This window comes from Euleptes europaea, chromosome 11 (genome assembly GCF_029931775.1).
Source record: "Euleptes europaea isolate rEulEur1 chromosome 11, rEulEur1.hap1, whole genome shotgun sequence".
NCBI classification, from domain to species: Eukaryota; Metazoa; Chordata; class Lepidosauria; order Squamata; family Sphaerodactylidae; genus Euleptes; species Euleptes europaea.
Window position 1 is genome coordinate 24,558,621 of NC_079322.1, and position 17,766 is coordinate 24,576,386.

Here is a 17,766-nt window from a genome sequence, read left to right on the forward strand (position 1 = left end):
ACATCGTTGGGCTCTCCTTTTAGCTCGTTTAAATGCCTTTCCATCCATGGTCATGTTGGGCAGATATACCTTTTCCGGACCGTCTCTGCCCATGTAACACGGGCGAAATTGAAACGTTGGACCATCTGATGCTCCGCTGTCCTCGCTGGTCTCAAGATAGAGATGCTCTTATTGCTCCAATCCTCACCAGCTTGAACCTCCCTCTACATGCCTGGGTGTTGCCTTTTTTGCTTAGCGACTCAACTAATGGTGCAGCCACATCGAATGTTGCCCGCTTTTTGGCCAGAGTGGCTGCTCTTAAGAAGAAAGAACTCTCAACGCCTACCTCTGGCAACTTTTAGTCAGTTTGCTCCACCCCCAGTTTATTTTAGTTAGGAATTTTACCTATTGGGCTGACACCTAATTTTTAGCATTGTTAACTTAAGATTGTATTATACTATGTATTATGCTTCCCATCCTCCCTCGTCTTCCCCTCCCTTCCTTTCTTCCTCCCTTGGTCCAAGACTGTGGTCATAGACCTAATAATAAATTATTATTAAATCACTGGTTTCCATCTTGTTTATGTTGGAAGGTGTAAGACTTTTTCTTACTATCTCTACATGTTCTATGAAAAGGAAGGGTGGGTGGGCTGAATGAGGGTCAAGAGAAGATGCCACTTTTAAGCTGAAACCCTATGCTCCAGTTACATTCACTTTCATCCTATTTAACTAACGAGACATAAACGGATGCAGAAGGATTGCAAATTTAAAGTCTATTTTAGTTATCGCAGGGATTTAATTTTTTTATGCTAAAAGAAATTGCTTCGGGTTAAACTGACACAAGAACATGCGCTAACCGGTACAACACTTGTGAAGACAAAACCCATTTACAATTTAGGGCGAAGGGCAGTTTGACACACAGTATTTCAAAACAGTAGCCAAAGTACCAGTGAAGTACTTTTTCACACAAGGCATTCAGAACTACATAATGGAGGAAGATACAATGCCGCAATGCTATTCGACTCTTCTGCCAGCAGCCTCTCCTGGACTTCTGGGGTTAGCTTGTCCTTCTCCTCCCTCTGAGGTCTCACATCAGCCCCTGGGTTCTTTCTGTCCTCCCCTCTGATTGGTCCATCCTTCTCTTTGGAGTTGACAGGCCACCAGGGTGGGTCCTGCCCATCCGCTGGTGGAGTCGCCCCACCACCACCATTTCTGACCCAGCTGTGTTTACATCTGGCCAGGCCATTTGGAGCCATTTGGGACTTGCAAGCCCCCAGCTCACAGCATATGATTAAAATACATCGGTGAAGTATACATAGGGCAGTTTGGCACATTTACATTAACACATGCGGAAAAGGAAGCACATGATGAACTCTCTCTTCTTTTTACTGCACTTCTAGTGCAACAAAAGTGAAGGATCTGACCAGGATGACAAATGCATGTTACTCCAGTAATCAAGTGAATATTGTAAATGTATAGAGCTGGCCTACGCATAATACCACCAGAAGAATATTTTATCATTACTTGATTTATTTGCTGATATCAAACCAACAGAATTACAAGCAGTTCAGTTCCTGATGCTACCCTACTTTGCACCCATGGGACAGGATTAAAATTAACTCAGATATGAGAAGACAAAATCTTGATATGAATTCGAACTTATTTCAAATTGAGCCACAATAAAATACTAAGAAAACCTCTTTAGGACAGGTATAAAAGTAGGTTTGCCAACTTACTTCTCCACTATTCCAATTCTCTTCATCTGACAATCTTTGTTTGTATTCTTCTTGCAATTTCTCCAGCTGTTTCTGCAGCTCATCTACTTTGCCTGTCATTTCTTCTTCTCGGGCCTTCAGAATAAAAAACAGTCCATTAATTTATATGTGGCATAGTCCGGGTGCAATCTCCCAGCAGCTTTAACTACGAAAGGCCCAATGATATTCTAAGGGAGCTGTGCTGCATGTGGAAAGCCGATTCATGCAAAAACACACATACACACACCAAAAAACAACAGTTTCCACCCACCACTCAGAATACAAATATGAAACCCAGATCCTGTCATTCTACCTTGTCTACTCTCTGAAAAGGTATTAGTATTCTAGAATTGAAGAGCCAGTTCTTGCTACACTTTATTTCAGTGAAAAAAGTTACATTGTGGAAACTGTCAAGGGGGAATGCAACCTTTAACTGAGTGTATAAATGCATAGAGATGTTAAATGCTTGCAGCAGGTGCAGAGCAGGTAGTTCGCACATAGACTCAATGTAGCAGTAAGAGTCTGCATACTGCTTTATGGACATCTGTTATACAAGGACAATTAATGATAGCCAACACTTGTATATCTTTTGGTTTGTACCATCTTTGCAAAATCTCCCCCCCCCCCCCGGAAAACAAACATCTTTTTGCATGCACACACACAAACACACACAGAGTCCCAAGTTTCCCATATGGTTAGATACCACCAAAACTAACTGCTTGTATATATCACAAGGATATACAGTGCAACAGTTATTCTGAAGCAAAACATTTTGTTATTCTGACAGAATGCCCTTGGACGAAACTATGGAATGAGGATGCAGCATAAGCCAAGATTCTTGAAACAAGAGAAAAAGCATGTCATACAGAGGGCAGATTGCAATGTTGCAAATATGAAGGTTTCATAAGCAGAATCAGTAGCAACTAAGACCTGGGGGCATAGCAGAGTTATTGAGAATGCAAACGGTGTGTCTTTCATCCGAATGCCATTATTATTGCCTGTTCCAGAAATGATGCATTCACTTTAAGTAGTACAAAATGGAAATTTCTAATCAAATTAGATTCTATGTAAGGAAACATACTAGAGGTCTCAAGGTCCCCTACCTGAAAATACATATCCTTGGCTACTACATCAAAAGCTGGCTTGTACTGGAACACGATGGACAAATTAACCACATTTTTAAGCCAATACCAATATACATTATGAAAAACATCTTACTATGGCTATAGATTTAATAGAATGGATTGAACCAGCGCAGCAGTACAAGCTGCACTACAATCCCCATAAGCAAAATGGTTTCTAAATCACTAGATAGTACGCAGTTTGGACATGGAAAACAGAAACTTCCTCTCAGAGCACTGCACAATTATTCTGGCAAATATAACGAAGCTGCAATTTGCAATCAGTTTTACCCACTTCTATACATTATCTGGTGGCTGTGCTGAAGTGGATGCTAATTGCCCTGAGGGAAGGTTGGCTGCAGATTAATTGGCTTGGTCATGAAGGGGATGCCACAAATCCCGCTCCTACTGGACTAGATAGTTCCATGGGCTTTTCTTCCTCATAAGAACATAAGAAAGGCCATGCTGGATCAGACCAAGGTCCATCAAGTTCAGCAGTCTCTTCACACAGTGGCCAATCAGGTGCCTCTAGGAAGCCCACAAACAAGACAACTGCAGCAGCATTGTCCTGCCTGTGTTCCACAGCACCTAATATAATAGGCATGCTCCTCTGATCCTGGAGAGAATAGGTATGCATCATGACTAGTGTCCATTTTTTCTAGTAGCCATGAATAGCCATCTCCTCCATGAACATGTCCACTCCCCTCCTAAAGCCTTCCAAGTTGGCAGCCATCACCACATCCTGGGGCAGGGAGTTCCATAATTTATACCACCATTCTGGGTTGGGAAGGAGTCCCACTAGGGTCCCCCGGAGGATCAGGGCCTTTGCCAGCAGCCCAGCGCTGGGCTTTAAGGCTGCAGGTGAGCCTTTCGATAGTCCCTGTGGGTTTGCTGGATTGCAGTATGATCAGGGCTGGAGTGGAGTACCCCACCTGGCTCCAGACAATGGCTTACAATGTATTCAATAATGAGATTAATCTTTCAGCAAGGAAAGCAGGTGTACACATGTTGAATTCCTAGAGCGTCACAGAGTAGCAGGAGAACAGAAAAAAAGAGATCAATACTTTGCAAACTAAAAACAAACTAGAAACCACTGTCCTCCTGATGGAGCTGCAATATTGGATAGCAGAACTCAACCTGACATGGTATGTATGCTACACAGATGCCAAATAGGGGACGTTTAGCAGAAACCCTGGGCAAGTAATAGCAACTAATGCTTTAACAGCTTCTATATACAGACAGGGAACTATACTGAAAACCAGAGCAGGTAAAAATAGCTTACAGGCAAGAGTGCCATTTGTAGTGCAACTCAAGAGATGGGGGAAAAACCACCAGGTAAGATTAGCAAGGGATCAGATATGGATGGAAAATGATACCAAGGAACATGTGTGTGTCAATCAGTCAGAGCCTCTAGGCAATACACTATCATGTTTACTGTAAACTCAGAGCTATACTTCCTACAGGTATCCACATGCCAGGAAATTGACTCTGCCCTACTTTCTTACTTATGGAACAGATATTCTACTGAAATGCTTGGGAATTGCTGTGAAGGTGAGGAGGAGAGTGCTGGAGTGGTTTAACTTTCTCCAATTTGACTGTAGTTAAAAGGTTGTGGTAAAGGATTCCAAATCAGCACCTTGGAACTTATTCTGCAGAGTGCTTCATACACAGTTGAGATCATTCACAGCTTCAGGCCATGCCTGTCCTGGGCCAGTGCCTGTCTGCTGTGGTCAAGTGTCCAAGGGAGAACCAGCTAAAGCATAATACAGACAAGGGTGGAGGTGATACTGACTGGAAAAGCTTGAGCCTTGGAGGGGGATGCCCTGCCCAGCCTTGATGGTGTAAGCTTGTTGGACTCATTTAAAAGACCGGAGGTGGTTTTAGTTCCTGGATCTTTTACTGGAGACACGGGTTGAGAGGGTAGCAAAAAGAGTCTTTTATCAGATACCTCTAGTTCAGAGGCTGGCCCCCTTCTTGGACCTAGTGAATCTGGCCACGCTGATGCTTGCTACAGTAACCCTAAGACTATACTTCACTTGGAGCTGCCCTTTGAAGGAAACTCAAAAACTTCAAGTGGTGCAAAACGCAGCAGCCCGCTTATTGGTTGGGACAAGCTGCTTGGCATCTATTATACCTATTATGAGATCTTTGCACTAGTTGCTAGTTTGTTTGTGAGTTCAGTTCAAGGTGCTGCTTGTTACCTTTAAAGCCCTTCATGGCCTAACTATTCGCAAGACCACTTCTCACAGTATCCAGCCTTTGAGACAGCTCCGCTCCTAACACCAGCACCTGGAAGCCTTCCTAAACTTCAGGGAGGCTTAGGAATAGCCTTTCTGAAGTTTAGGAAGGCTTCCACTTTGCTGAGATTCTAAAGTTGTACAAAGCAGAATTATTCAGGAGGCCTTTTGACACTGCCACCTAATCACTTACATATTGTAATGGATTTTTATTATCATTGTAGCCTACTTTGATCCCATTTTGAGAAAAAGAGTTTTAAAATGTTAATAACATTTAAACAATCCACTTGTGACCAGTAAGTGAACAAAGACACCCAACTGCAGGGACAAGCAGTTTTATAAGACTTTGTTTTTGCCTCTCCTTAGCTGCCAACTGAATGCTGGTCCATCAAATTAAAGGCCTTGCAAGCTTGTGCAACCACTAATTTATATTACTTTTGATCCTGCAAATTTTAACTAAAATGGATTGTTAAGATAGAGAGCGAGTTACAGTTTAATTTAGGTTAGCATACAGATCATGATGGGTAGCCGTGTTAGTCGGTCTGTAGCAGTAGAAAAGAGCAAGAGTCCAGCAGCACCTTAAAGACTGACAAAATTTCTGGCAGGATATGAGCTTTGGTGAGTCACAGTTCAGTTCTTCAGATACCCTGCCAGAAATTTTGTTAGTCTTTAAGGTGCTACTGGACTCTTAGGTTAGCAGATGAGCCAAAAATGAGGACCTGCTGTCAAGTGTTAAATTGCACATTTTTGTTGTAGTCTTGGGCCGCTCCTGGCCTGCAGAGAAGGCGCGTGGGCAGGTTGGCGGCGGCGGCGGCGGCAAGTTCCCCCCTCCCCCCTCCCCCTCCCGTATTGACCCACGTTTAAGCCGAGTTGGGCTTTTTCAGCACTTTTTTTGGGCTGAAAAACTCGGCTCATACGCGAGTATATACAGTAAACAGATTAAAATTTGCACCCCAAATTACCAGCAAGTATTCCTTAATCTGATTGTTTACTGCAAAGATTTATCCCATAATATATTTATTTATTTTTACCAAGACACATAGATTGCATTATAGAAAATAATATAGGAAAAAAAACAATTTGAGCTGCTTCTAACTGGAGTAATTAAGAAAACTTAACACATACCTGAAGGATTTCCTCATACTTTTTCACCGTTCTTTGTAAATCATCATCTTTTTCTACCATCTTTGTATATAGTTGAGTTATCTCTGTATGATGGCTTTCTATCAATTCACCTTCAACTTCTTGGGCTTTACCTGTTTAAAATGGTCAAGCACAATTAATATGCCATATGACTCCATTGCTATTTTTTATTTTCATTAATCATCAGCAAAAAATTCTGGACAGACTCAAAAAGGTAAGAAAAACAAAACAAAAACCATGGTGAAACTGTCAAGGGAAGAAATAATTGAAAATAATAATTCATATTAGCATCTAATCAGACTGCAAAATGACAAAAATGATCAGAATGCTTCATGGCATGTTCTTTGCCGCATGTTATCAAAGAAGATGATTTTTCAAACTTCACAAAGCAGTTCTAGGAAAATAGTGACTGTGTGGGAGAAAATTATTCAAGCCTTGTTAGTTCCTACACTGCCTGTTAGCACAACTTCAGCAGTGCTCCATTTGCCGATACAGCGCCCTCTGAATTAAAAAAAAAATCTGAAATCTGGAATTAAAAGAGAGCAATCCATTCCAAATCTATAGAGGAGTCAACTATTATTCCAAACTCACTGATGGCTTCTCGTACTGCTGTTACTAATTCCTTTTCTTTTTGTGCCAGCTGGGTATTGAACTCCCTCATTAACTGCTTTAATGTGGAGTTGTGCTTCAATTCAGCATCTTCCTGTTCATACCTATAACCACAACAAAACAAGGTCAAGATTTGCTGAGACAAATTAAGGAAAGTCCAAACAACACCGATTGCCTACAGAAAGACTAAAACGTCTGCACAAATAGTTGGGGGAAAAACACTTATACGAGATTATGGTTAAAAAGGTAGGCTTCCTTAATATGTTTTCATTATATTTATTTGTTATTTATAAAGAAGAAAAAACATGTTTCTGAACAGAATTTTAGGGAAAATGAACTGTGGATTACCTGATCTTGTGGAAGTCCCTTAACTTTTGTACAGAAAAGGGTGTACAGAGGATTTGATTCAAGTGCAAAACAGTTTGTAGAGACCCAATTTACTTGCTTACAGCCAAATGAGTAATTTAACAACACTATTTACATATAACATCTATAAAAATGAAGCCAAGCCCCCAAACTTCCTAGATTTTTATCACCATGAAAAGGCATAATCTATGCACACAAATATCCGAGTTCAGCCTTTTCTTTGACATTCAGCATCTAAAGAATTATTACTAACTGACAGCTACAGTTATCAAATGTGAACCATTACATAAGTGAGTTCACCAGAATACAGTGGCTGCATTCTAAATAAAAGACCCAACGTCTTCAGGTTTATGCATTCTTCCTACTCTCTCTGCCCTCCAATGCTGAAACCAGGAAATCTTCAGTTCACTGAAACTTCTTGACAAAGTGTTTTATTTGGGTCTCACAATAGGGTTGCCAGGACCCTCTTTGCCACCAGCGGGAGGTTCTTGGGATGGAGCCTGAAGAGGGCAGGTTTTGAGGAAGGGAGGGACTTCAATGCCAAAGGAGCCATTTTCTCCAGGGAAACTGATCTCTATCACCTGGAGATCAGTTGTAATAGCAGGAGATCTCCAGCTAGTGTCTGGAAGTTGGCAACCCTATGTCATAACAAGTTGTGGTTGTTTGAACACATCTTGGTTTCACACTGCAACGCTACCTTCAAGGGAAGAAGCGGGGAGACAGCATGGAAACCTGAAACCTTGGGCTCATTCTCAAACAGGCACACTTGTTTGTGATGTCTATAAGCAACTCATATAATTCTCAAACGTTACAGCCTGTACTCTCCAAACTTGTATAAATTTAGGACCACAACTACAGGATGACCAACTTTCCATGATGTTTTACTATGAATGTCAAGAATTCTTCTGCTGATTTTGACTATGAATTGTAAATTCCTACCTTCCTGTAATTATCATTTTGCTTTTCCTTCTTCAATGCCACATGTTAAGAGTTTCTGTTTTATAACACAGTACAGTTTTACTATTGAGCCCTGTGGCGCAGAGTGATAAACGTCAGTACTGCAGTCAAAAGCTCTGCTCACAACCTAAATTCAATCCCGACGGAAGTCGGTTTCAGGTGGCCGGGTCAAGGTTGACTCAACCTTTCATCCTTCCAAGGATGGTAAAATGAGTGCCCAGCTTGCTGGGGGTAAAGTATAGACAACTGGGGAAGGCAATGGCAAACCACCCCTAAACATAGTCTGCCTAGTAAACTTTGGGATGTGATGTCATCGCATGGGTCAGGAATGACCCAGTGCTTGCACAGGGGACTACCTTTACAGTTTTACTATTTATACAAGCGGCTAACCATCATTTAAAATGATTAATGGGCCTCAACAACCCCAAACTTACTTTAGTTTCTGCTCCAGTTCTTCTAATGATTCTTTTTTAATTATCTCCAGCTCTTGCTGATGCTCTTTTCGCAAAGCCCGCATGTCCTTCTGCAGCTTATTCACCTCTTTGCTGAGCTTCTTTTTCTCCCGTTCAGCCTCTTCCAGTTTAGCTTGCAAATCCTTCTGCTGGCTCTTCAAATCGTCGAGCAGTTTCTGAAGCTCAAGGTCCGTCTGGGCCTTTTCTTCCGTGCTTGCTTCCAAAGCTTTCATAAGGCCACTTTTTTCATCTACCTGCTGCTGCAGTCCCTGCAATTTCTCTTCATATTGTGAAGTCACCTTTCCTAACTCTGCCTCGTGTAGGTCTCTCTCTCTTGCTAAATCCTCACCGAAGCTGCTCATCTTTTGTTGCAAAGACTGCCTCTCTTCTTCTGTTTCTTGCAGCTTTTTTTGCAAGTCTTCGATCACGTTCTCCATCTCTTGCTGCTTTTGTTCTTTGGGTTTTAGTTCTCCTTGGATACGTGCTAAGTCGCTGCTGTCCTTGGTATGCTGTTTAAGTAATGAATCATGTTTCTTAATTTGTTCCTCAAGTTCTTGCTGGAGTTTTTCAATTTTGGTATGGTCATCTTGGTTCTTTTTATGGAGTTCCTCGAGCTCTTTTTGAGCTTCTAGCTTTGGGGTATTATCTGTCTTTTGCTCCCCATTGTATGTCTGCAGAAGTTTCTCTTTTTCCAATAAATCATTTTGTAGAAAATTTATTTTTAATTCATACATCTGTTGCATGTTCTCCAGCGCATGCATTTTCTCTTGCTCTGTGGAAACTGTTATGGTTTCTACCTTCTGTATCATCTCTTTTTCTAACTCAGAGGAATGGTCAGTTGATTTAATTCTTTCTTCTAAAGATTTAATTTTGTTTTCTTTTTCCTGCAGTTTTTGCTCTAAATCTACTAACTGTTTTTCAATTTCTTGTCTATACATCTGCTCCCTTTCTTCCATTTGAGATGTCAACTGTTTCTTAATAGAAGCAATTCTTTGTTCAGCCTTTTTTTTCAGCTCGGCTGTCTTTGCATTTGTTTCTGAAAAAAGACTCTCTTCTAAAGCCTTTAATTCTTCTGCTTTGCTTTTCATGAGTGCACTATTTGTTTGTTCAAATTCTCTTGATTTTGCCTCAAGGTCAACTTCTGCGGCCTCCACTTTCTTTTCAAGATCTAGCATTTTCTGTCCCATCTCTTTAAGGCTGTTTTCCTTTTCCTCAATGGCCGCTTGAGCCCGTTGAAGTTGATGTGCCAAATCTTGCTGCTTAATGTCATTCTGCTCATTTTGCCTTTTGAGTTCCTCCATTAATGAATCGTTTTCAGCTGTTTTCCGAGCAATATGTTCCTCAAGCTCGGCAATTCTTGCTGTCTGGATTTTTAGTTCAGCAACCAAATCAGATTCTTGCTTCTCTCTTCTCATTTGCTTTTGATCCATTAAACCCTTCAGATGTTCTAAATTCTTGGTTTGTTTATCTAACTCTTCTTTCATTCTGTTCAGCTCCTCCTCTTTTTCACTAGCTTGGTTATTACTTAACTCCAGCTTGTTATGCAACTCCTTAATGGTACTATGGTTCTGCGTAAATCTTGACTGGGCTTTCTTCTTCCACTCCGACATCTTGTTCATCCAGTGGTCTACCTGTTCGAGCGCCGCTGCTTTTTCTTGACTTAGCGTATCGACCCTGGAAGACAATTCTTGCACCTCGTTCAATAGCTGCAGTCGGTTCTCTTTGTGTTGTTTGTTTAACAGTGCCACGGCAGCCTCTTTTTCACTCAGGCTGTTCTCCAGTTTGAGGTTCAACTCAGTGACAAGTTTATTCAGCTCAGCGTTCTCCAACTTCTTCACCTCGATTTCCTCCCTCATAGAGGTGACGGCATTAATATTCTCTGATAATTCTTTCTTTAGCTGTGTGATACAAGTTTCCTTCTCGGTCGCTGCTTGCTGCTGATGTCCTCCTTCTTTTTGCAACTGCTCTTTCTCCGCTACAACCCTTTCAATATCCACTGTCAAGGATCTCACCAGGCTTTTCTTTTCTTCCAAGTGCTCTTTTGACTCCTGCAAAGAGTGGCTTAAAGTCTCGCAGCTCTCCGTTACTTGCTTAAGCTGAGCTTCTAGTTCAGAGACTTTACAGGCTTTGACTAAAATTGCTTCTTTCAGTTTTGTTGCCTGATGGTGACAATGTGCAACTTTAGAAATGACTGAAGACATTTTCTCACTGAACTTTTCAATCAGTTCATTGGCTTTTGTTTGCAGTAAAGCTTCAGCTGTGTGCTGGTAATCCTCTAATTGTGTGGAGATATCCTTTACAAGATTCTCAAATGCAGCTTTTTTCTCCTGAAGCTCAAAATTGGTATCCTCAATTTTTTTCTCATAATCCTCACACTCTTTACAATGAGAGGACTCCAAGCCCTGAAGTCGCTCTTCAGAAGCTTTCAACCTATCTGTCAATTCACTGACTTTATCCTTCTCTTTTTCTCCCATTGCCTTCATTTCAATTAGCTGTTCCTGAAGCGTTTCCTTCTCTTTCAAAGTCAGACTAAGGTCATCCATGCGTTTTCCAAGCTGTGTTTTGAGATCATTTTCCTTTTGAGTCAAGGCAGCCACTTCAGCTAATGTCTCCTGCAGCTTTTCTTGCAGTTCATTAAGAGATTCGTCCTTCCTTGCCTGCTCATCCTTTAACCGGATGATCTCTGCACTAAACCCTTCTCTCTCAGCACTGAAAGTAGCCAGTTTCTGTTTCAGGTCTCCCACTTCCTGCTCTTTTTCCTGAAGCTCCAATTCATGTTTTTCCTGAAGCTCCTCAGCCTGCTGACTCAGCTTCTTTTCCCAGGATTGCATGATTTCTTCCAGCTCTCGTCTGTGAGTTTCCGCCAGAGTTTCTAGTTGCTCCTTCTGATTCATCTCCAGTTTTGACACAGCATCATTGATTCCAGCTGAGCTGGCATGAGCCATTTCCAGGATTTTTGAATTGAATTGCTTTTCTTTCTGACTGAGCTCCAACTGTTTGTTTTCAACCTCCTTTTTCAGTTTCGCTTCCTGCTCTGAAAGCTTTTTCTTAAATTTCTCATGCATCTCCTTTGCTTTCTCCTTAACTTTCTCCGCTTGGGTCTCTTGATGTTTTAATTTGTTTTCATATTCACCTTTTAAAGCGCTAATTTCCTCCTCTTTGGCTGATAGGTGCTGCTCAAGTTTGTTAATTTGTTGATTCAGGAGCCCCTTCGTTTGTTCAAGCTCATTTTCCTTATTTGTAAAACAAGTCTTTGCCTGATCAACCTTCTCTCTCAGCTCCCTTAACTGGGATTCGTAGTGTTCTGTCAGAGAAGTGACTTTCTGTGTATTTTCTCTCTTTTGCTCTTCTAGCTCACATTTCAAATTATCTACCTGAGATATCCGAGAGTCTAAATCAGCCTTGCCTTCATTCATTTGAGATTCCATTTTTGCCACCTGTTCTTCAAGATGAGATTTTTCAGTATTCATATCTGCCAGCTTTTGCTGCAGGGCCATTAACTGCTGTTCATAAGTGCCTGTCTGTTCCCTAGCACTTTCAGAGGTGGATAGGCAAAGAGCATCAAGTTCTGCCGACAATCGATTATGTTCAGTTCCAGCCTTTTCTACAGATTCCTTCAGTTCCTTCACTTGCATTTCCAACTCCAGCTGGAGTTTCTCTTTCGCTTCCAAAAGTAGCACGAGTCGAGTGATTTCTTCTTTGAAAGTTTCTTCAGCTCCTTCATGGTCTTTGAAGATACTTTCAATTTGTTTCTGATGACGATTCCTTTGTTGCGCCAGCTTGTCCTCAAACTCTTGCTGTGCTTTATCTGTGTCATCTTTTAATGCCGACAGGTCTCTTTCAAGAGTCTGACGAATTTTTAGTGCTTCTGACAACTCAGAAGACAGCGCTTCCAGCTCCGTCTGTTTCACATCAAGTTTTTCTAAAGTCTTCTCATTCATGTCTTCTATGTGGGCATGAAATACAGCCTCTTTCTCTTTCAAAATTTTAGCCACTTCTTCATATTGCTTTTTCAGCTCCTCCATTTCTGATTGTTTCTGCCGAGTTAATGTATCAAGCTTTCCTGTCCAAAGTTGCTCTTGCTGCTGCTTCACATGCTCTAGCTCTTCTCTATGCTTTTCAACCATGGCAGTCATTTCCCTATTGTGCTTATTTTTTTCTGATTCTATCTGAGCAGCCATTTCCTCCAGCTGGCTTTTGTCATTTGGTGAATCTTTTGCGCGAGAACTTTCCAGCTCAAGAATTCTCTGTTTTAAAAAATGCTAGTTTAAACATGGCATGAATATAATTTTCGTGAATTAAAATTTACGATTAACAGACACAGGAGATGTACATTAATTCTATGAGATATAGTTTTAAATATTTGGGCACCATCCAGCCAAAATCAAGCACTTTTTAAGTCCTGCTGACTTCAATGAATGAGTTAAGCATATGCTCTGCTCTCTTTAACTTAAATCAATAGGATTCAAAGTCTAGGTTTGGCTGCATTGCCCCTCAATAAACATGTGAATGAAAGGTTGCATCCAGAATAAAATTCTATCAGCAGAATGGAACTTTCCTGACTCCCCCTCCCATTGCAACTGACTGATCGACATGAAATTATGCTCCTGGGAGATGGAGGACCCTGGGGAATTAAATGAGAGGGGTCTGCAGCAGGAAGGGAAAATTGGTACAACAGATAATTTAATCTGAAGCTAATCTGTTGTGTGGGCTTGCTTCTGGGGACAAAATTCCTGGGGTCCAAGTCAGATGGAGAGTCCCTGAAGCCAGCGTCATGCTGCATGCATCAAAAGCATCTCAATTTATTTTACTTTGCATGCAGTTCTGCCCTGCAGCCACTAGGGGCACAGGGAAGGCAGAGCACACTAATGAGAGGTAGCTCTGATTATCTGCCAGCTGTGCCTTTCTGTAAAGTTTACTATGAGACTTAAGCAAACTCTTGCCTACCAATTTGTGCTAAACCCATCAACCGAGCCAGCACTGGAGCAAGGCAAGACAGCACAGCTCATGGCTGGTACAGTCATTGCCAAACTTTCTTCTTTTTAAAATTTCTCTTCCTCTTCTCCACTCTTTTCGCCTCCTTCATTTTGCTCTCTTCCTTTCATGATCTGCCTTCATTTCTCTCTCCCCCCCTTCTAATTTTTCAGTGCCCCCCTCTTTATTTTCAAGTCTTGGTCTCAACTGTTTCTCATCTCTGTCCTGCTTGGCAACTTAAAACGTATTTGATAGCAGTATAGCAGCAAAGATTTTCAACCTATTGCGGCTTTCCAGAATTGCCATAAATAGTTTTGGTTAAAGTGAAATGAATAACTACAATTTTCCGAAGAGTAATAATAGCAGGAACTCTCAAAGTCCATCACACAGATGGAAAACAAACTCTGTACCTAAGAGGGAAACAATCAGAAGCGTAGGATTTGTTCAGAAAAGCGTATTCTTGCCCTTATCCAGGGACAATGATATCTAAGTGGGGATCCCAAGGCAGCATCTGGCCTCCGTCCATCCCAAGTTAAACGATGATCACCCTGACCTGCGTGAGCACAGAATACCTCCCTGGCAGATTGTTACTCACTGTGACGCAAGACTGCAAGTAACATGATACATTGCTTTTGACCTGGGCAGTGGTGCCTCCAAGACTCTCTCAATCGGATAAGCATCCCTCTCTACATGAAATAAAAGCATACTGTGGAAGTCCTGAAGGATCATCTCAGATCAGGTGACTCACCTGTCTGACATGCATCCTGTCTCTAAGCCTCAGATGGCATTTTGTCTCCTAGCTCATGAAGGCAAAGGAAGAACAGGACTAGGAGAAAATGCAGCATAAAGAATGACAGGTCACATCACTCTCCTGCTACTCCACAACGTATCTATTTAGTCCCACCATGTAGGACACTACTCAGAAAACACTGGCAATGCAATCCTAAAACTGGAGTAACTCTGCATAGGATTGTACTGCAAGTGACATACTTCCTGTCTGCTTTCTGCCTCAAGAGACTCTCCTGTATCTCTCTCATATGGGCTTGGATCCGAAAAGCTACCACACCATGCCCTTTGAGTCTTCTGAGCAGCTTGCCCTTCTCCAAATTCCTTTCAACTGAATTATTTGATACAGGCATACTCTCATAAGCATTACGAATTCATTTGTATTTTAATACAGCTGAGAAGAGCCTTAAAAACTTCCAATTACTTTACTCACCGTTTTGAAGGTCGCCACTTCGTGTTGCATATTTTCAACGTTTTTGGCACATTCAAGTTGAATTGCTTTTTTCTGCAATTCTAATTCTTCTAAGGCTAATGATTCCTGTTGTTCTTTTTCATGCAAGGATTGTAAATGTTCACTCTGGCACTTTTCCTGTGGAAAGAATTTTGGGTTTTTTTTTAAGACCCATGCAGTAATTTATACTTTTATATTACAGAACCTTTTGCACTACCAACAAGAAAGTTAAACAGAGCTATCAGTACTTCTTATTCTTGTTCCTATCTACGTTTTTTACAATAAAGCACATGATTAATTGTCTCTGAGACAAATACTGAAAAGCCATCAATAGTCTCATAACTTTGAAAATAAGCATGTAACCATAAATTGACAAAGCCCCATGGCGTGGAGTGGTAAGCTGCAGTACTGAAGTCAAAAGCTCTGCTCACGACCGGAGTTCGATCCCAACGGAAGTCGGTTTTAGGAAGCCGGCTCAAGGTTGACTCAGCCTTCCATCCTTCCAGGGTCAGTAAAATGAATACCCAGCTTGCTGGGGGTGAAGTGTAGACGACTGGGGAAGGCAATGGCAAACCACCCTGCAAACATAGTCTGCCTAGTAAACGTCGGGATGGGACGTCACCCCATGGGTCAATAATGTCCTGGTGCTTGCACAAGGGACTACCTTTACCTAACCATAAATTATTTTAAGATTTACAGCTCCTTCCTGAGCCTTGCAGCGGCCAGGGATGGCGTGGCTGAGGCCCTGCTGCGGCGCCGCCAAAGAGGATTCGTGGACACTGCAGGGGGAGAAAAACCTTTAAAACAATAAAAATGACAAAAATGGGGGAAATAGCCTCATTGAAAACAGCGATGCTGCACCAACAAAAACATAACGCAGCACCACTGTTTCTGAAGGGGGTGTTCCTGGGTTGAAAGGGGTTAGGAGGCTGCCTACTGGCAGTCCCGCCCCCCAAAAACACCCCGGAAATGCCTCCCAGGACACCAGCACAAGCACTTGCACCAGCGGGAGGCCAGCAGGAGGCCGAGCCAGCGTCCAAGGGCCACGCTGCTGCGGCAGTCCTGGAGGGCCAGCACAAGTGGCACAGACACCGGTATAGGGGGCTGGTTGCCTCCTAAGCCCATTCGGCCCTCTGGCTCAGGAACGGGCTGTAACTTTTTCAATGGTTCAACCTAATTTAACACAGGATCTTTTACAAGCATAACAAATGAATGTGCATTTGGAGGTTAACTTGTTGACCATTTGCTTGCCTATATGCATACGGAGAGTGTATTAACAGGAGCTTGGTGGGGAGGGAGGGCTGCCCTGTCATAAATCCGCAGGCTTCCCTTAGTACAACCTTATGCATTCATGGGGATGAAAGCATCTTTACTCTAAATTACACGAAAGCGGGCTAAATCAAAAGAGAATTAGACATACGTAGTGGTAACAGACACCCAACATAAACAGGACTGCAGATAAAGAGACTGTTCACTGCATTCTAAAGTTGAAAATGCAATCGGCACGTTTTTTAAAACTAGGGACTGAAGCCCACCCATTTCCCCACACTAAAATTCAGGTTTTTGGTTAAACTGAGTTTCTTACTAGACCTAAAAAAAAAGACATTTTTATCAGCTGAAATATCCGCTCTTTTCATATCTTGGCAGATATAGATATGCCTTGCTGTGTGTTTTTTTTAAATTCTAGTACTTGTTTTAAACCTAAACCTAAATCCTACTGCAGGGGAATAGGTGGGTTCTAATGGCAAAATACAGATGCTGAAATCTCCAAACTGTGCCAAGAGTTAACACCAATTACCATTTTATACAGCAGACACATTTACATGATGCTTACCACAGAGCCTATATAGATTCCCTGATATAAGTCCAAGTGCATTTTATATACATGCTTCTCTTCTTTACACTGGTCACCACAGTGAAAGCATTTAGACAGGACTAATGTCAATTTTGTAATGTAGGAGTCACCTTTTAGAGATACTTACAAGAGCTGTCTTGATTTGCTCCTGGAATGCCTGTTCTTGAGCCCGTAATTTATTATTTAGTATCTGTTCTTTCTTAGCCAATTCATTTTTATGCAGCTTCTCCAGTTCAGCAACTCGTTCTTCTGAAGATTTCTGCCATTTAAAGTCAGAAATTTCAGAATCCCAAGAAACAGAGTGTTATTACTTAGAGAATTAAGAAGGAAGCAATTGTGACTAAAACAAAAACCTTTGGATTGCTGTTCTGCACACAGAAAAACTTTCCTTAATGCACATAAAAAGAAGAGTCCCAGTCAAGACAGAAATATTAAAGTCTTCCCAGTAAATTCAAAGTAAGCACTTGCTTCTGAATAAGCATGATTACAATTTTACTGTAAGTTCCACAAGGCATTCTCCAAAGCACATAGCATTGCAGCCTCAGTAAATTGCCTTATGAGTTCAATTCCTTTTAATTTCCCCCCACAGAGATTCAAACAATTCCGACTGCTCCTTAGTTCTGCAAGAGAGCAAGCATTGTGAATACACTACTCCAGACTCTAGACTGGAGTCCTCAGGAGTCCAGGAAGGGGCTGTGCCAGCGTTGGGGGCCCCCATACCGGTATCCGGGCTACTTACGCTGCAGTAAGTGGCTCCAATGTCAGCGGGGAGGCCCGGACACCAGTCTTCTGGTCCTGCCACAGCAGCACCACCTCCGGGTCGCTGGCGGGGTCTTCTGCAGGCGTCCCACCGGCGTAAATGCCCAAACTGGCATTTCAGGGGGCGTTTCGGCATCCCGGGGGGGGGGGGTTTCCAGGGGCCAGGGCTCTCCTGTCCCATTTCACCCTGGGTATGCCAGCAGGGAGAAGAGTGGGGCTGCACATGCTTTTCAGCAGGTGCAGCCTTGCTGTTCTCAATGGGGTGAAAAGCCCCATTTAAAAAGAAAAACGCCTGTAAAAGACTTTTTTTGAGCTTTCGGCAGC

The 17,766-nt window shown here is 42.1% G+C and overlaps 1 protein-coding gene across 2 annotated transcripts in view; it reads right to left on the bottom strand.

Annotated features, from left to right (window-relative positions):
• GOLGA4 (golgin A4) overlaps positions 1-17,766 on the bottom strand; it is a 59,335-nt gene that overhangs the window by 14,779 nt on the left and 26,790 nt on the right. For both annotated transcript variants that reach the window (XM_056857643.1, XM_056857642.1), the window contains exons 12-17: positions 16,811-16,942; positions 14,811-14,966; positions 8,600-12,864; positions 6,825-6,946; positions 6,216-6,346; positions 1,715-1,828 (exon numbers count right to left, since the gene is read on the bottom strand). In XM_056857643.1, coding sequence (XP_056713621.1) covers positions 1,715-1,828; positions 6,216-6,346; positions 6,825-6,946; positions 8,600-12,864; positions 14,811-14,966; positions 16,811-16,942 — 4,920 coding nt within the window. The remainder of the gene's footprint in view (positions 1-1,714; positions 1,829-6,215; positions 6,347-6,824; positions 6,947-8,599; positions 12,865-14,810; positions 14,967-16,810; positions 16,943-17,766) is intronic.